This window comes from Capricornis sumatraensis, chromosome 6 (genome assembly GCF_032405125.1).
Source record: "Capricornis sumatraensis isolate serow.1 chromosome 6, serow.2, whole genome shotgun sequence".
Taxonomy (NCBI): Eukaryota; Metazoa; Chordata; class Mammalia; order Artiodactyla; family Bovidae; genus Capricornis; species Capricornis sumatraensis.
Genome location: NC_091074.1, coordinates 71040809 through 71061324, shown reverse-complemented (window position 1 = coordinate 71061324; position 20516 = coordinate 71040809). Strand labels below are relative to the sequence as shown.

The window sequence follows — 20516 nt, the reverse complement described above, 5'->3', positions numbered from 1 at the left end:
AGCCTAAGTTCCTTGGAGGAAAGGATTCCTGTTTGTTTCTTCTCCAGTTCTTAGTAAAGGGGATGGCATGAAGTAAGTGTTCAATAAATGTTTACTGAATGAATATTATAGAAAAGATATGTGTACGTGAACAGTAAGATGAAAAACATTACATGATATTTATCATAAAGAGGCTCAGATCAAGTGACACTTCAGCTCAGAAAGGAGAAATCACCTCTGTGTAGGAGAGGTAGTAGACAAGAATGAATGGTTAAATCTGTGAACTTTGGAGTCAGACTGCTTTGGTCTTGAGCCCTAACTACAGCATTTATGAGCTTATGTGACCTTGACATGTAATCTAAATTCTTTAAACCATAATTTCCTCATCAGAGGAATGGGGATAATACTCCTCAGAAGAATTAAGTGATCTCAAGTGTCTGTAACATGTTGTAACATGTCGCTGCCTATTATGGTTTGTAGAGTAACCAGCACGCCATCATCATTATCATCATCAAGGGCTTTGTGATCGAGGCACTCACTATATGGATGCGCAGACACAAGGGAGGAGCACTGAACAGCCAGGAGGTGTGAGTAAAGGTACTGTGGGTGTTAGATAGAGTCAAGGCCAAAATGGGAGGGCAAGTGGCACTATTTGACTGGATCATTGGGTATTTTCAGGAAAGTAATGGGAGAGAGGATTGGGAAACTGACTTTAAATACCAGGCTGACAAACTTAGTCTTTATTTTACAGGTAATACTGAGACTTTACAGGCTTCTAAGCAGGGTAGTGACCAGTTCAGGGCCAAAGTTTCTTTTTTTTAAATTTTATTCATTTATTTTTGACTGTGCTGGGTCTTCATAGCTGCTTGGGCTTTTCTCCAGTTGTGGTGATTAGGGGCTACTCTTCATCGTCATACACAGGCTTCTCATTGCAGCGGCTTCTCTTGTTGCAGAGCATGGGTTTTAGGGCGCTCAGCCTTCAGTAGTTGTGGCACATGGGCTCAGTAATTGCAGTTATGGAACTCTACAGCACAGGCTCAATAGTTATGGCACACGGGTTTCATTGCTTCCTGGCATGTGGGATCTTCCTGGATCACGGATCAAACCCATGTCTCCTGCACTGGCAGGTGGATTCTTCACTACTGAGCCACCCAGGAAACCCTCAGAGCCAGCTTTATTTTATGGGGAATGTTTTGGCTGTTTGTGCAGGACAATCTGGGGAAGGTGAGGAGAGATAGAAGGAAATTAACTACTTAAGAAGCTTCTCCAGTACTTCCAAGGAAAAGTTGAGATCCCCCACTGGGATGATGGCTTGGGGAATGAAAAAAGCAATGGGCGTATGGGACACTGAGAAGAATGAACTCACAGAACTGTGTCCAGCTGGATGTGAAAAGCCAAGTGAAGGGGCAGAGGCAAAGACAATTCTGAACTGGATCGCCAGTTAGAACAGGACAGCCAGGAACGTGGTGCTGCTCTTTATTCTTCTGTAGCAGAATAGTTAAGAATGGCAGAAATAAAGCACAGGAGAGCCTGGCTTTAGGGGGAAAATATATTTGCTTTTTGATATGCTAAGTTTAAGGTGCAGTGGGATATTCAGGTGAAAAATGATATTCAAGAGACACTTGAAAATGTGATCTTAGAACTCAGACTGATAATTATTTAGAAGATATCTGCATAGAGAGAATAACCAAAGGTATAAAGTTGGATTGACTGTCTAAGAGTGAGAGAGAAGAGACTCCAGGAGTCATCCTTGAGTAGTACTTCTCACAGCTAGAAGAGTGGAAGAGAAGTGTGTGGAGGAAGACGACAGGGAGGAAGGGGGGATGAAGAGCATCACTACCAAAACCAAGAAGAGAGTGACAGAAGTGTTCAGAGGAATTGCGAGTTACAGTGAGGTCATAGAGAGAACTGAGAAGGGACCACCAGAGTTGGCCATTTGGAAGTCATTGCTGACTTATGAGTGAACAATGTGTGGAAGGGAAAACTAGATTGCAGATGCAAAGGAAAGAAGAAGTGATGTGGGGAAAAGGAAGCGGTAGACATGAGCGTATACTGTTAGTTCTCAAAGTTCAGGAATGTAAGGACAGCGATGTGATGGGGGATCAAGGTGGGAGCAGTATTGTTCTTCCCCAGTTAAATGACCACACATCAGTGTTTATCCAGAGATGCTTACCGTCTATACATTAAGAAGTAGAAAGCAATATTGGTGGAGGAGGCCAGAGGAGGGAATTCGAAACAAACTAGACTGAAAGTCAGGTTACAACCATTCTAAAGTCTGAGACCATGTTATCTGCATGTGTACGGCAGCATCTGCTTCAGCAGAGACAGGGGACTTATCACATATCAACAGGCTATGAGACAAGAGGAAACTGAGAAATTCTCCCTCTCCACTCAGGAAAACAAAACTTGATCAACTCTTAGAAAAGAATTTAAAAGCTTTGAAAAAGTATTTTAGCAAGGAAAGAACACTAAGGGGAAAAAAGGCATATGATAGCTTCCCTTTCTTTGCTTTTTTCCACCCCAAAGCACTTCAGGAAAATGCCCAGGTGCATCATAAGAACTCTCTAATAATACTATTAATGCTGCCTGCGTTTATGGCATGTCTGTCGGCACACTGCTTTTCATTTTATAGAAAGCTCTCACGATTTCTTCTATCCTCCCAGAATCCCTGAGAGGTATTACTTTTCCTCTGTTTTATAAGGGAAGAAATTGAGGACCAGAAAGAATCGAGCAATTTCCCTTCAAGTTACCCAGCAGGAAATGGTAGAGCCCCAAATCCCTTGCTTTTTTTTCCTACATGCTTTCAAATCCCATTCATGCAGTCTTCACAGTATAACCCTCCATGTATGGGATGACAAGCCAACGTGAAGTGACCATCCTCATTTCTGTATTTCTATCAATGTGACCTAAAACTACATGAGTTCGGGGGCACTTTTTTATCAAGTCCTGTTTCTCACTGAGTAGTATCCAATGCTCCCTTTTCATCCCTGTCATAAAGAGTCCCAGGGCAGAAGTTCTTAGCAGCATGTTTCCCTCTTTCCACATCTGCCCAGTTCAACCAGACCTCTGACATGCATGAACAGGGCCTCAATACTTAAGCTTGCTCCGCGTGGGTCAGGAGACAGGAAAGCAGTTCTTTCCCTCAATATCTAGTGTCTGAGTAGGAAGAAGGCCAGACTTGGAGGCTGCAGGCTCAGGTTTCACACGGAGACTGCCACTCAACACTCTGAGTACCAGTGCCATACTCTGGAAAGTGAGGATACTAACAGTTCTTTTACAAGTTTGCTGCAAAGATTCAGGCAAGCACATATGGAAGTAGGACCCTGTGATGCATTTGATATTCTGCTGTAGCTGTCTTGAAATTTTTAACACTTTTTGAAGGAGGAGGTCTGTATCTTCATTTTGGACTGGGCCCTGTAAATTATGTCACTGGTCCTGCCCGTGTGTCCTTGGCCAAGTCACTTAACTTTTCTGGGCTCCAGTCCATAATTAATTAAATTCTTAGGACAATTCTCGATCTTTCTTCTACCTTCCTATTACCACAGTTTGATATGGTTGATCACTCCCTCCTGGAAACAGTTTTTCCATTTGACTTCCAGAACACTGCACTTCCCTGGTTATTCTCACCCACACTGGCTGCTCCTTTGCTGTTTTCTCCTTAGTCTATCAGCATGTCCCAGACTAAACTCCTGACCATCTCCTGCAACCCTTTTCCTCCCAGTCTTCCTCATCTGTTAATGGTAACTCCATCCTTCTGGTCGATCAGACCAAAACCTTGTCTTTGCCTCTTTATCGCTCATTCCATATCCAGTTTGTAAGCTACTCCAGAGTCTGACCACTTCTTCACCACTCCCATTACAGTCCAAGCCTTAGTCGTCTAGATTATGCGTGATCCTTATAATTGGTCTCCCTGCTTCCACCTCCTCACCCTGTCCCCATGGTCTGTTCTTCACACAGTAGACAGAATAATCCTTTAAAAATATGTCAAGGACTTCCCTGGTTAAAACTCCACACTTCCACTCCAGGGGGCCTGGGTTTTGTCCCTGGTCAGGGAACTAAGATCCTACATGCTGGGTGGCACAGCCAAAAAAAAAATATATATATATGTATATATATATATCAGATGGCATCAGTCCTCTGTTCAGAACCATCCCATGATCATCCATCTCTCAGAGTCAAAATCCCTACAAGGGGCAATAAGCTCCCTCTCAGAACCTACCTCCTGCCACTCCCTCACCTTGGGCCATTCACCAGTGCCTCTCTGCTGATATGTTCTCCAAGAGGGCTGCCTAGCTGGCTCCTCAGTCTCCTCCAGTTCTGCTCAACTGTTACCTTATTTAAAATAGCAACTACCAGCAGCTTTTCTCCCTCATTCCTTATCCTATCCTCATTCCTATTCCCTGCTCACTTTTCTCCGAAGCTCTCACCACCTTCTGATATTAATACATCTTTTTATTTATATGCATATTGTTGACTTCTTCCCATTAGCATATAGGCTTTGTAAGGGCAGAGATTTATCTTTTAACTGCTATGTCTTCAGCACATGGGTCAGGGCCAGTGAGTGACTGACAGTAGAAAGAACTCTGGAACAAATGATGATGTTACTATAATTAAGTCACAGCAGCGTCAGCCCCTCTGAGTGTGTAAAGTACTTGCACAGGCTGCACGCCCATGAAGCTGGCACTGCATACAGGAGTGAGGGGACTGCTCTGGGCCAAGCCTCCTCCTATATTATACCTTGGGAATAGAAAGGTGAATCGGGTGTGGTTTCCACCCTCAGAGAACTTGTGGTCTAGAGAGAGGTATCTTGTAGATATATAAATAACTCTGGAAAGAGGCAGCATTTGTTAAAAATATTCAGTCTTTAATGCCTAACATTCTGTGATACATTCCGCTAACTACTCTAGACTTCACTGCAGAGGGAAAGGACAATGAACTATGGCTTGTGAACTTACTATGTGGCTATTTCTGTTCCAGACAAGTTCATGCTGTGGCCTGCTTATCACACCAGAGACACCTTGCCTGACTTCCAATCTGTTTGCTCCAAACTCCCTCCACCAGCTCCCTCCACCCAATATTGCTGCCTAATTTTACTGTTAACTTGAGACCCCACCTTCACATAGTCCCTCCACATTCTGCTTCTAGATATCAGAACATGAAGCAGGGGTGGAATCAGCCTGGGGAGGCTGAAGCAGGGTGTAGAGAGTCTAAATGTTATTTCCCTCCAATTAAGATGTGCATATCTCTATGGGCCCACAGTACACAGGACCCAGAGACAAACATCTGTTCACCTCTGCAGCCTGACAGCTTGCTCAGTACATGGCACAGAGGAGACATTCAGTAAGGTTTGCTGAATCACTGAACTGGGTCTTAGAAGCTTTAAGGATAACTGTATTTAAGAAGTAATTTTGCATCTTCTGTAAGGTGCCCCAAAAGTATTCTAAAAGTTTATCTTATTTCATTATCATAAGAAATAACCTAATCAGTCAGAATTAAAACATCTCAAATAAGGCCACTAGTATTTAAAATCCCTGTTTGAATTATAAAACACTCTCATTTTATAATTTTCAAAGTTATTTAAACCTGTATTTGAGTTTTTAAAACCCGTATCTGAAAATTTAAAAATTACCATGAGATAAATTACAAATCACACTTTGCATTTCCTTTAGGACTTCTTGAAATAGGGACTCCCTGAAGCTGTCTGAGTTTTTAGGTAGAGATTTACTTATGAGAAAGTCTGCAGAACCAAGAAACTTAAAGCTAGAGCTTAGAATCTGGTCATTAAATTCCACATTAAGTTTTGGTGGTAAGTTCTGGAGTGCTTGTTATAGAATTCTCAGTGTGTTTAAGAAGCTTGCTTCTCTCATATGTTCACATCACACATACATTTTCCTACTCAGGTAAGATCAAACATGACAAGATGACCCACCTTATAATCAGTAAGATGTGCTGACAGCAATAAGTAAGAAACTTTAGGACAGGTGAATCCTTCCCCTCCTTGGTTTTCAATTTCTCTGTATATAAAATAGGAGGAGGGACTAGATGGTTTAGGAAGGGATGCTAAAGCCTTATGAGTCTATGGATGTGGACGGCATCTATTCATATGATAAAGGTTTTCTCTTCATAAAGAATTTCCTTCAGATTTTCTCTGAGTTTCTTTAAAACATTTAAACTGTGACTTGACTTACCAAAATCTTGCCACTATATTTTTATTACTAATAATAGCAGCTAACACTTATTAAAGGGCTTCCCTGATTGCTCAGCAGGTAAAGAATACACCTGTAGTTCAGGAGATACAGGAGACGGGGGTTTGATCCCTGGGTCGGGGAGATCCCCTGGAGGAGGAAATGACAACCCACTCCAGTATTCTTGCCTGAAAAGTAAACATTTATTAAGCAGGCTAGATATTCTAGGCACCATGTATTCAATATGCCAGACACCTATAAACTGCTTTATGTACATTGTTTTTGTTTGTTTGTTTGTTTTAAATTTAATTAACACTTCCAGGTTTTGTTTTTATTTTTATTATTTTAAAAATTTACTTATTTATTTATTATTTTTGGTTGCCCTGGATTTTCATTGCTGCGTGCAGGCTTTCTCTAGTTGCGGTGAGCAGGAGCTACTCTTTGTTGGGGTGCACGAGCTTCTCTTATTGCAGCACAAGCTCTAGGTGTTTGGGCTTCAGTAGTTGAGGCTGGTGGGCTCTAGAGCGCAGACTTAGTTTGTCGCGCGCATGCTTAGTTGCTCCTTGGTATGCAGAATCCTCCCGGATCAGGGATGGACCCCATGTCCCCTGCACTGGGAAGGGATTCTTATCCGCTGGACCACCAGGGAAGGTCCAGTACATTGTTTGATTCAATCATCCCAGTAGCCTCATGAGATGCATATCAATATTGTCCCATATTATAGGGAGTATACTGGCTCCAAAACTAAGTTGCCTAAGGTAACTGAATTAGGGAATGTGGCAACACTGGAATTCAAACACTCTTCAACTCAACATCTGACTCCAGACACATTGTTAACCCTTCATCTCACAGACTAGTTGCCCATATCAGGAGGTAGTCAGTGTTCCTTTCCTAGGCGAACAATTCTGGTGCTATGTGCCCCTTTGCCTTCACAAATGGGGTGACCAATTGAAGACAGGTGATTTCTTTGGTTTCAACTTAATTTCTGTGACATGATGTGCTGATACTTTCATTAAGCAATGCTTTTTGACCTTCCCTGGATTAATACAGAGGATTTCACTAGTTGTCTTGAGTCACTTATGAATGATCTGGTGAGCAGAAGAGGGTTCAAATTTGTTTTGAATTCCTAATTTATATCTTCTTGTCTATTATCCAAGTCTAACAGCAAGACTTTCCATTATTTTGCATACAATTAAGGTGAAAAAATGCCACATACAGGGAGACATTGCAAGATTAATTTCACATCTTTATAATTTTCACATTCATTATATTCACTTTCACAAGAACTATGTGAGGTGGACAAGTCAGGAATTATTTACCTGCTTTGCAAATAAAGAAAGAATCGCAAAAAGGGGAAGTGATTTGTTCAAGGATATTGAGCTGGTTAAGTGCTAGACTTCATTCCTTCCTATGCTATGCCACCTCTGTATGTGAAAAGGGACATCAGACTCGAGCACTTCTTAGCAGGCAGAGACAAATGGCTGCCATGCCAGAAGCTGGGGTATACTAGCCTGTGGCTGCAGGGCTGCCTGTGTGACTAGCCACTGTGCTGGAGGACGAGGACATAGCATCAGCCACGACCCTGCTCACACCTGTGCAGGATGATAAAGAAAGTAGAAGTAGCCAACAGCTGTGGTCCAACTAGATAAAACTTTAAGGCGGGAAGTCAAGTGACAAGTGAACTCGTCTATGTGTGTGTTTTTTAACTGTTGGTTACTTTTGACATTTTAAAAAAGGCTTCTTGTGGAAGTCAGACCAAAAGCAGGAAGATACTGCAGCAAGATGGATTTGGGAAAAGACCAATCTCTCTCAAAGCTCCATCAGGCACCTGATCCTCGTCAAGAAAAGACCCATGTTCCAGGTAATGAAAGAAACCTTAAGAGACAGTGGCTGTTGGGAAGGATTGGGCTATGATTATTGTCCTCTTTGCATGGGTCTGGCAAAAAAGGGGCATCATTGGGTGGGTACATTCATGTATTAGAAAGGAAGAATAGGGGCTATATAACTTTCTGAGCTGGCTTCTAGCACTAAGATTCTAGTAAGCAGGAGAAACACAAGGAAACAATAAATAAATAATTATATATATTATTTAAATAATAAATAAATAATTATATATATGTAAGATAATGAAAATACCCAACAATGGATGGTGTGGTAAAACAAGTACAGCCATATATGTAGCACAAATATAGTGTAACTTTTGGAAAGCTATCTGGCAATTAGTAGCAAGAACTATGAGTGTTTATTCTGTTGATTGAGTAATCTTAGTCTTTGGATATACCCTAAAGCAGCATTTTGGCTGCTTTTGCAGAACCCTAGGCCTTAAGACAGTGATTTAAACATTTTATTTGCCATGGATCCCTTTGGGTTTCTGATGAAACTCTAGACACCTTCTTAGACTAAATTTTTTAAATACATAAAGTTAATTACATATGATTACAAAGGAAGCAATTATATTAATAAAAGTATCAAAATAAAAACTGTGATATAATAATATATGTGCTTATTTACAGGTACATTAAATAATAAGATCCATGAGTGGATCTCATTACCACTGTATCAAATCAAATATTTCATCTCAAATAAATGATATTCTAAGGTATCTGTAATAACTAATGTGATATGGAAAAAAATCCATAATTTCTTTTTGTGACAAAGTCATATTCTGCTAAAACCACTGTGGTTTGTTATCTACATTCATAATTGAAGGAAATAGGCATTTAGATTGGTAAAAATACAGGTATAATTTTCCCCCATCCAAGTTCACCATTAAGGACTGCTGTTCTAAAATCAAAATGTGTCATGGTCCATGAGGTATGTTCACTTTGGGAGGTCCCAGTGCAAATTTGAAATCATTCCACTGGCTGTAAGAAGTTCTACATCAAAGACCCATTAACTTTTCACAGTCTTGGATGGCAACAGAACTGTTGTTGATAGTAACTTTAATATTCCAAAGAACTTGGAGAAACATCATCCAAAGGAAAAAAATACAAAAGAAAAGAAAATCTGTGTGTGAAATGCTTATGATAGTTGATCTACAGTGGCAACAACAACAACAACAACAAAGCAAAACAAACAAACTGGCAAGAACCTAAATGTTCAGTGTAGTAGAATGAGTGGATAAATGAGAATACATCAACTTGATCAAATATCATGCAGTCACTAGAGTTACAGTTATGAGGACTAGATGATGGAATTTATTTCTGATGGTTAATAAATGGTAAAACTGCGGTATGCAATCATTGCAACTTTAATATAGGGGCTAGATGAATACATGGAAAATCCCATGGACAGAGGGGCCTGGCGGGCTACAGTCCATGGGGTCGCAAGAGTCGGACATGACTTAGCAACTAAACCACCACCAGATGAGTACAAGGAATGAAATGAAGCAGGTTTTAATGTTAAGGATGGCAGAACATGGCTGGTTTTTTTCTTTACTTTTATGTTTGTACATTTTGCACACTATTTTGAAGAAATTAATAGCACATTTATGTACAAATACTGATCTTTTCATTTAAAAAATGTTGACTGAATGTTTGCTCCCAGGCATTCTTCAGGAGGCACAAGGATAAATACAAGATAGTCCTTGTCCTCAAAAGGGTAGGAGAAAAACTTAGACACTCAAGGGGATTTTATCATTTTGCTATAGGACTCTTTTGCTGTTAACACCATAATTCATCACTATCTCTCATAACTTTCATTTTGATCCTACAGAAGTCATTGGAACTTGGAGTTTGCGAAACAGAGAGCAACTCAGAAAAAGAAAAGCTGAAGCACAAGAAAAGCAAACTTCACAATGGCAATTTCGGTATAGTATCACGGCTGATATTTACTTAGCATGCTGAGAACTTTTATACACTATAGTTTATCTTTCCAACAATCCCACAAATCAGGAGCTGTGATCCATATTCATCTCCCCGCCAAAAAAAGAAAGAAACCAAGTCTCTGAAGGTTAAATCTCTTGCCTAAAGTCACACAGCTAGTAAAGTGATGGGAACAGTCTTATTGCCGCTCTCTTTGACCAGGTGATGAAATCATGTATATTGTAGAGAGGTCTGCTGTTCAACCACTTTAGTAATGTAACCATTGTTGTTGGGAGTAGGAGATATCATTGAGAAGACCCCCAAGCTTGTTCTCCAAGCTTTCTATTAGTAAAATTCTTCTTTAATGAGTATAGTTAACTCTCTAAGAAGTAAACCAAAGCACTGTCTGTAAATGAGTGATGGAAGAGTCTGAGAGTTCCTGTGTCCAAAGTCAGCTGTATGGAATCTCAGGGAGGGAAGACATGAGCATGACTATACAGTAGGCAGCATCTAATGGCTCCATGTAGAATATAACTATGAAAACGGAGGTATTGCTTGCTTGGAGGTAGGAAAGGGAAAGCCGAAGAGCCACAGTACAACATCCATCTGAGCCAGGGTTTCTCAATGCTGGGGTCACTAAAGCTGTGGGTAGGAGAATCACTGGCTTCTAGAAACCCATAGAACTTTCCCTCCCCAGTTATGACAACCAAAAATGCCTGCAGACATTATCAAATGCTTCATGGGGTCGGGGAAGAGGAGGTAAAATTGCTCCCAGTTGAGTGCCACTGATCTGAGTACTCTTCTTCTTTAAAAAAAAAAATTTTTTTTTGGTTGTGCTGGGTCTTCGTTGCGGCATGTGGGCTTTCTGTAGTTGCAGGGGCCACTCTTCATTGTGCTGCACAGGCTTCACATTGAGGTGATTTCTTTTGTTACAGAGCACGGGCTCTAATTGCACAGGCTTCAGTAGTTTCAACATATGGGCTCAGTAGTTGCGGCTCATGACCTCTAGAAGGGCTCAATAGTTGTGGTGCATAGGCTTAGTTGCTCGTCTGTATATGGAATCTTTTCAGACCAAGGATTGAGCCCATGTCCCCTGTTATTGGCAGCTGGATTTTTATCCAGTATCACCAGGGAAGTTCCTTTACAAAATTTTGATTTAGGTTTAGCTATGTATTTCTTCTTTTTTGGAGAAATGTGTTTTCAGTGGCAAAAATAACATAGGTATACATTTTTCTAAGCATCATTTTTTAAAAAAGCATACAATGCAGGTGTTTTAAGTTCCTATTCTCACTGTGGACAGAATATTGTCTGTTCTGCTACAACATGTGTTTCTGTAACACCAGTTAGCTCACATATAATTCGTAAATAGGAGAGTGGTATCAGTTTAACGTGGAAGTTGTGTTAGTTTTCCTAGTCAAAAGAAACCAGAATGGTGGGAGTAGAATTAAAAACTTCAGCAGGAAAGGAAAAAGCCTTCAACTTGGCTGCTGTGTAGACAGGATTCTTTTCAGCCTGCATCCAGGCTCCTTCCGCAGAGAAGGACATCTCTAGCTCTGCAGAGATCTCCTCATATAGCAGGTTGCACTTCCTCCTGTGCTCAACTCTGTGGCAGCCCTGCTGGCTCAGAGCATCATCCTCATTTGCATGATCTCAGCACTGAAAGCCTGCATTCACACTGGTGCTTTTGTGCATTTTTACCATCCCCGAGGCAGCCTCCCTGCAGAAAAAGCTGCCTGTCTGGACTTTCTCAGTTATCTCCCCTGCACCAACTATTGTTTATCCTAGTGTTATACAGCTGCATAGGATTTGACTCATTTGCCCCAACTAAATTTTTTTCTTCCCATAAGCGCTGTCACTTTTAGTGCATGATTTTGCAGAAAGTGAGGTTTTTCAGGAATGCATATATGTTGTAGAGGAAACTTCTGTACTCAGGTCCTCTGACAGGTGACTCTGTTGAAGAATACCCAGTTGGCTCCCTGAATTCCATACTCACCAAGCAACCTTCTGGTCATTATTGGCTTCCCAAGTACCTGCTGGAGAAGGTGATGGCACCCCACCCCAGTACTCTTGCCTGGAAAATCCCATGGATGGAGAAGCCTGGTGGGCTGCAGTCCATGGGGTTGCGAAGAGTTGGACATGACTGAGCGACTTCCCTTTCACTTTTCACTTTCATGCATTGAAGAAGGAAATGACAACCCACTCCAGTGTTCTTGCCTGGAGAATCCCAGGGATGGCGGAGCCTGGTGGGCTGCCGTCTATGGGGTCGCACAGAGTTGGACACGACTGAAGCGACTTAGCAGCAGCAGCAGCAAGTACCTGCTACAGAGAAACAGTGCATTGTCACTTTGCTTTTCTCACAGTTTATTTAAAAATTGGTCTTTAGGTTTATGTATCAATCCCTTTGAGCTGGTTGCTGAGCCCTGACTCAAGAAATGGAAGAGGCTGGTTTCAGTATGCTCTTAGAATTGGGTTTCTGTGCTCATTGGGTTGGAGGAGGCGTCCAAGGCTGAAGAAATCACTGGAGTGGATGGAACCTAGGTGAACCTCTTGGTAGAGGGCTGGCCTTGCTGTTGTGATGCATTTCTAGACTGCTGAGGGCTGTTCTCACTACAGTGAAACCTCAGTTCCGGAGAGAAAGGACAGAGTGTAATGGTTAAGAGCCCGGTGGCTGAAGTCAGATGACTTGATATGAAGACTAGCTCCCTCATGTCCCAGCCATTTCACCTTGGGCGAGTTATTCAGAAAACTGTGCTTCAGTTTTCTCATCTGCAAAATGGAGATTATAATAGTATCTGACTTATAAGTTTATGTGAAGATTACATGAGATAACAGAATAAGTAAATTACTTAAAACAGTGCCTGACATGGAGGAAGCACCATATATATATATGGTATATTCTATATTAATATGAGTTCAGATTTCTATTTGGACAATTCATCATGTAAGTTATTACATGCTCATACAACAACTACATGAGACTGGGAAGATACTATTTATTCCATTTTAGCTGTGAAGAAACTGAGGCATAGAGAGTTTGACTTGCCCATGATCACACAGCTGATAATTAAGAGTACAGATTAAATTTTAGACCACACAGATATATTTGTATCTTTTGAGAAACTACTGGAAAGAACATGAAACAGTGTATTACTCAGACACCCTCATATAGAAATCTACATAACAAATTATTTAGGATTTAATTTCTAGGATAATAAGTGTTTCCTGAAGAATTCACATACATCAGTTTTTAAAAATGTTTTAAATTAAAAAAATTTATACATCATCTTTTAAAAATTTGCTAATAAGGACTTTATAATAATTTATCTTGTTACCTTGGTTACTTGGACTTAAACTTCAAAATGCTGAGCTATCATTTTTACCTTCATATCATCATATTATTTCTACCTTCTATATTATTTTTAATATTTCTTTTAAACTATATTATTACAATATAAACCTTTAAAATATTGACTTCAAACTGATTTTGATGAGACAGTCTTAAAAAAATTAACTATGGGAATTTTTCAGACACAACAAAAGTAGAATAGGGTATACATTTTTTGAGTGTGCATGAACTGTGAGAACTGCAGAGGTGTATAAAACACTGGTTTCATCTTGAAAGAATGTCCAGTTTACTAAAAGAATTTGGGTTTCTCCATTAAGCATAATCCTCATAATAAATCCTATAGGAATGGTAAGCATGGAGAGCATTTCAGTCCTGTGGCCTGTTAGAGAAGGCTCCATGGGGCAGATAGCATGGAACAGAGAGTTTCAATAAGTTTAGAAAGTGGTGAAATGCTTATTTATAGTACCCCTCACCCCGCCCCACCAATCCATCTGTATTAGCCTTCTGTATTTGGTTATATTTGCAATACCTAATGGCACCCCACTCCAGCACTCTTGCCTGGAAAATCCCATGGATGGAAGAACCTGGTGGGCCACAGTCCACGGGGTCGCTAAGAGTCGGACACGACTGAGCGACTTCACTTTCACTTTTCACTTTCATGCATTGGAGAAGGAAATGGCAACCCCCTCCAGTGTTCTTGCCTGGAGAATCCTAGGGACGGGGGAGCCTCATGGGCTGCTGTCTATGGGGTCGCACAGAGTCGGACACGACTGAAGCGACTTAGCAGTAGCAGCAACAATTTGTCATTGGCTCCAGTTCTCATGCATATCTTTCCATCTTCTAGATCTTAAACTATCAGTTCAAAGTACATGTAATATGACCACTCACACCTTTTCACCAAGCTGCTTTACCTCAAGAACATGTTTTTGTAGCTTTGGACCCGGCTTATACTACATCTCATTTGACGCACACTGCAGCCTCTTAGCCTGTTTTACACAAGATACTGTATTAAATGAGCAAGCCAGGCTCATCACCTGCAGGCTTCACAGATGTGAAGCAGGGCTGCGTTGCAGATTTAGCAACACAATCATATCAGTTTTCCCCACCGGCATAGAGAAACGAATTCACACAGGCTAAACCCAAAGAGACTATTATGTAAAACAGAATGCCAATCTGTTCATTTATAACATCAGTGATACATTTTCTATAACCAAAGTTTAAGTATACGCTTTCAAACACACACACACACACACACACACACACACACACTGCTCACTAAGAAGGTGCTTGTTGAACCAGTCATCAAAGACAAAAATGTCCTAAGTGTCATTTCCTCTCCGGACAATTGAGAACATTTAGCACTCCTTCTTCATTTTACACACAAGGAGATTGAGGCCTGGAGAGATTAAGTACCTTGTTCAAAGTCACGCCACTAGGCAGTGGGAGTCCTGGAACAGTTACTGCCAAACATTTATTTGAATTCTGGAGTCCTATTTTTGATAGTAATTCTGATTTCTCCATAGAGAGAAAAAACACAAGCGGCAAAGAACAGGGAAAAGAAATGAAAGAGGCAGAAAGAGACAACAAAATACAGAAATGAAGGTGGAGCTTCCATCACAACTAGAAAGGGAAATGATGGAGAAAGCACCAGCACCTGAAGAGAAGGAAATCGAGCCACCTGGGAGTGTGACCAAAGCTCTCCTTCCGGCAGTGTCCCCACAAAGAGTTGCGCCCGAGAAACATGTTTCTGAAGTAGGTCAAGAAAGTGTTATCCTTCAGGAAAATTCTTCTGAGTACCAAGCAATAGCGGTACAAAACCACCCTTCTGAAATAAGCCAAGATAGGGCTGAATCTGAAGACCTCTCTCCTAAAATGTGCCAAGAAATAGCTATATTTCAAGACCAGCCTTTCAAAATGTTCCGTGATATGGCTCAGCCTGAAGATGTCTCTCCTAAAACATGCCAAGAAGCCATTGCAGCCAAAGTCCTTTCTTCGAAAACATCTGAAGATACAACTGACCTGGAGGAACGCTCTCTTGAAGCACACCCCAAACCAGATGTGCCCAAAGCCTCCACTCTTGAAACATACCAGAAAAGACCCGAGCCTGAGGAACCCGATTCTGAACCAGGTCAAGGAATAGTTGAGACTGAAAGCTTTGTTTCTAACACACAGCAAGAAATGGCTGTGCCTAAAGAGCTTTCTACAGAAATACACCAGGAAACAGTTGAACCTGAAGACTTTTCTCATAAAATGTATAAAGGAATTGCTGTATCTAAAGCCCCCTCTGATAAAACAACCCAAGAAACATCTGTTCCTGAAAAATATCCCCCAGAAATGTACCAAGAAACACCTGGGTCTGAAGAATATTCACTTGAAATATACCAAGAAACACCAGGACCTGAAGATGGTGCACCTGAAATACACCAAGAAACAGCTGGACCTGAAGCCTATGCACCTGAAATTTACCAAGAAACACCTGGGCCTGAAGACCTCTCTACTAAGACATATAAAGACAAAGATGTTCCTAAAGAATGCTTTCCCAAACTATACCAGGAAATAGGTGGACCCCAAGACCAGGATCCTAAAGCACACCAGGAAGATGCTAAGGATGTTTATACTTCTCCTCAAGGTATGGGTTTCATACTGGGGTCAAGTTAGTGACACTGCCATTTCTTAACTGCTTCCTGTTCATAATCAGAGCACCAAATAGGCATCTCTTCCTTGGAGCACTGATTCATAGCCTTCTGTGACAATCCTGGGTTATCCCAGTTATCTCAACAGGTATCTTTGATGTCTTTGTCCAGTTTTAAGTGAAAAATGTTTATCATTCAACTGATATATATTTGGTATATTTCCATGTAATTTAAAGAAAATAATTGAAACTATAAGTGTATATAGTGGGTACCTATACATACTATGCATTTTGGGAAGCTTTAGTAGGTGAAGAAAAATGAACCCTATGTAGAGTCAATTATGTGCAAAATATTTTGGACAATTACATTTATATTAACACAAAATCTTGGTGAATAAAGTTTTTTTTTCCTAGAAAATTAACATTTCCTGGCAAACTAAAGGCAAGTAAATTCATGGTACAAGGTACTGAGAAAGATACAAAGACATAAAATAGGATCCTGATACTAGGGAACTCGTTGTTATAGGAGTTAACAGGCTTACCTTTCTATTTCAATATTTGTCCCTGAAAAGCATAGTATTTTAAAAACAATGTGACCTTTATTCAACTTTACTTGTCTCAGGGACATATGGAGAAGGCGATGGCACCCCACTCCAGTACTCTTGCCTGGAAAATCCCATGGACAGGGGAGCCTGGTAGGCTGCGGTCCATGGGGTCGTGAAGAGTCAGACATGACTGAGCAACTTCCCTTTCACTTTTCACTTTCATGCATTGGAGAAGGAAATGGCAACCCACTCCAGTGTTCTTTCCTGGAGAATCCCAGGGATGGGGGAGCCTGGTGGGCTGCCGTCTATGGGGTCACACAGAGTTGGACACGACTGAAGTGACTTAGCAGCAGCAGGGACATAACTGAGAGCCTTGGCTCTCCTTGTTCAGTCCGGTTCTTGGTGTAGAAAATGGGCTGAGCCTAGCAGTCTATCCCCAGGGAATTGTTTTCTAAAGAAATTCCTTTGGTAGCTTATTTTCTCTTCCTCCTAAAATATGAGTGCAATAAAAACCTGGGCTTAAGTTGGGTTCCAAGCAATATAGGTTTTGAGGAAATACCTTTTTAAAATTACAGTAAAAGCAGACATATGAAACACGACCTGTATTGACAGGAGTCCCCTGCTGGAGACGTGGCTCTAATCAACATAGCACCAGATTCTCAGGGTTTTGTTCTAAACCCAGTGAGGTTAAGACAGGCAATTAATTAATTACTTTATGCTTTTTGGCAATTAATGCTTATCTTGTTTTTTCTTTGTCTTGCCAAACAAGTAGAAATGTCTTCCTTTTTGCTGATTATAAAATTGCTATAATGATAATTATAAATGTTCATTATAATAAATTAAAGCAATATCTAAGTGACTATAAAGTGCCCTATGATACCACTTCCTATCTCTGACCCCCAATGTTAAGTTTTTGTTTTAGCAAATGAGATGGTACAATAACATTCTATTTTATAACCTGCTTTTTTTCACATGCCATGTATATTGTGGCCATCCTAATGACATCTTTGTAACAGTCGTCCAGTATTATGTTATATATACAGCAATTTATTCAACCAGTCCTTATGATGATGAACACCTAGGTTACTGCCAAGTTTTACTATTATAACAATGTTCAATGAACATCATGGGAAGTAACAGTTGTTTAAAATTTATTATAGCACTTTCTATCTGCCAATCTCTCTATTAAACATTTTTTGTGAATTACTTTATTCAATGTTAGAAACCCGAGTGGATGAATAATATGTCCCTATATTATAGGTAAGGAAACTAAGGCACTGAAAGCTTAAGTTGATCTGATTACTTCCTTTGATAAATTCCTAGAAATTGAATTGCTGGGCCAAAGGGTACCAGCATTTAGTCTGGATACATTCAGTCAGACTAGCCCAAATGTAGCAATTCACAGAATCCAAGAATTTATGTAAGTGCTTAGTCCCCATGCTCTTGCCAACACTGCACACGATTATGTTTTAAAAATCTGCACCTATCTGCTAGATTTTTAAAGACCAACCAACCTAATTGTTTTAATTTCTACTTTTTTTTGATGACCTATGCTACCGGGCTTACTTTTAAGATTATTATGAATTTAAGTTTTTCCTTTTGAGAATCACCTGTTTGAATACTTGCTTCATTTTATATTTTGGATATCTATCTTTTTGATTAAAAATCTCTTTAAATAATAGTTATTAAATCTTTGCCTACATATAAGTTGAGTCATAAACATTTTTATTCTTGTTGTTTGTGGTTTAACTTTGTTTATAGAGGTTTGGACATCTATATGACCAAAATTTTAATGTTAGTTTTTAGTTACCCAAACTTGTCATGATTTTAGTTTTTAATGATACAAATCTGTCAATCTTTTTCTTTATGACTTCTAGTCTGTGGTCTGCTTAGAAAGGCTTTTAAAATCTTAAGATTAAAAGAAATATTCTATGTTTCTACAACATTTATTGGATCTTAATATTGAAATTGTTAATGCATCTGAGATTTGTTTCTGTGCAAAGTGTGAGGTAGTTTTTTTTCTCCAAATGGATAGCCAATTGTCCCAATACCGTTCACTGAATCTATTTTCATATTTTTAAAATTTTTATTTTACAGAAATGAAGGAAAATCCAAAAGCAGAAGAACCAGAGATAATAGAAATTACAAATGTGCCTCAGGAGAGTAACCCAGAAAATGACATCTATAGTTATGTTTTGTTTTAATAATGTTCAACCATCATAGTCATCCAACAAAATACACATCTTAGTACATCATATGTGTGATTTTCTCAAAATATGGTAGAAATCTCTACAATACTCGTTAACATTTTAACAGTATCTCCCCGCCTATAGATATATAGTCTATAGATATATAGACTATACCTGAAAGCGAGAATTAATGTTTTTTCTCAGGCTCTACCACATAGACAATATTCTGCTAGTGTGTATGTGTGTGCACATATGTGTATGTATGTAATCTGGGGAGAGGACAGTGGTGGGAACAAACTTAATAGTTTTACTCCCCTTAAGAATTAATCAAAGAAATGTTTGCCCTTGGGGGAAATTATCAAGCCCTCCTTTTTTCCATTTTTAAGGCTGAGCAATTAAAATTTGGGGAAGTATATAGATTTCTTGTTAACTTTGATCAATTATTAATGTGACAATAGTATCAAAATTTTATGCAGGCTTAAGTTAGCTTTTAGTTATTTAATAATTTTAACAATTCTTATCATTCTAGGACTTCTTTAAAGATATTTTGGAGTGATGTATGTACTCGCATATTTGAATTTTGATTTTCTATTTTTACTTTTAAAATATTGTAATTGTGCAAAATGTACATTAAATCATTAGTACATGTTTAACTGTGTGGACAGCATCATGGTAAGCACTGTGAGGGCAGAAGACCTATAACACATAGTCCTTACCTACTAGGAGTTTAATCTAGTCTTGTGGAGGAAGAAAACAGAAAACAAATTTTGCAAAAGAAGAGAGTAATGCTAATACTCTTTGGATAGAAGATACAACCAAGGAATACTCACTTTTTTGCCAGAGTGACCTGAAAAAATTACACGAGTGGAGCCTTGAAAGTTAGAGAAGATTTGTATTATAGGTGAGGATAGCAGCTTTATTGTTTGTGACACAAAGAAGGGTGAATTCAAGATATGTTCAAGAACTGCATGCAATGTACTACAGTTAATGCAGGTCCATGTGGAATAGCAGAATTAAAGTTTGGCGAGAATCCATCTAGCCCTACCTTGGGCTTACCCTCCTCTCATTGTGGGTGTAATGGTTGTTCTTTAAAATGAATGAATCTTATGATATTAAATCTAATATGATGTGTGATAAGATCCAAAGCTTTAATTGATTTTCAGAAGAATCCTTCACTCAAATGAAAGATTAAGAATCATTATATTGGGACAACCCCTGGTGGTTCAGTGACTAAGAATCCGCCTTCCAGTGTAGGGGACACAGTTTGATCCCTGGTCAGGGAATTAAGATCCCATATGCCACGGGGCATCTAAGTCTGAACACCACAACAAAGATCCTCCAGGCTGCAACTAAGAAAAAAAAAAAAGAATCATTATATCGAGGAGTGTTTCTCAAAGTGTAGGCAGATACCTACTTTGAATCATTTAGGGTTTGGTTTCTTTTTAAGGCAGATTCTCAGATCCTACCTCTAGAGAAAAGATTGTATCATAAACTACAAATAATCACATATAATTGTTATTTATATAATCATATATCCTCTAGACAGGATAATAAAAATTGCAAATCATATAATGAAAGTGCTACATATTTAAGTTCCTGCTTTCCATAAAGAGAACTTTTTCCTTTAAATCAAGTAACAATCTACTTCATCAGTGTCTCCAAGTCTGCTATGCGTTTCAGAACATGTCACACTTGGTATCGTATTTTTGGCGTGACTTTCATTGTATCTAAGGCCAAGAAGGCAAATACCTCTGTTGGGCCACAAAGCGACTATCACTTTTAGCAACACCCCCATCTAGTGGAAAATTGCAGCCATTACGGCCCCAGTTTTACATCG

At 39.6% G+C, this 20516-nt stretch overlaps 1 protein-coding gene across 1 annotated transcript; it reads left to right on the top strand.

The window, feature by feature from the left end:
• Positions 1–7946: 7946 nt before the first annotated feature.
• On the top strand, positions 7947–18694 carry HEMGN (hemogen). The gene is made up of 4 exons (XM_068973520.1): positions 7947–8025; positions 9879–9977; positions 14839–15942; positions 18588–18694. The coding sequence occupies exons 1-4, from the start codon at positions 7947–7949 to the stop codon at positions 18692–18694; spliced, it is 1389 nt and encodes a 462-aa protein (XP_068829621.1).
• The last annotated feature ends 1822 nt before the right edge of the window (positions 18695–20516 follow it).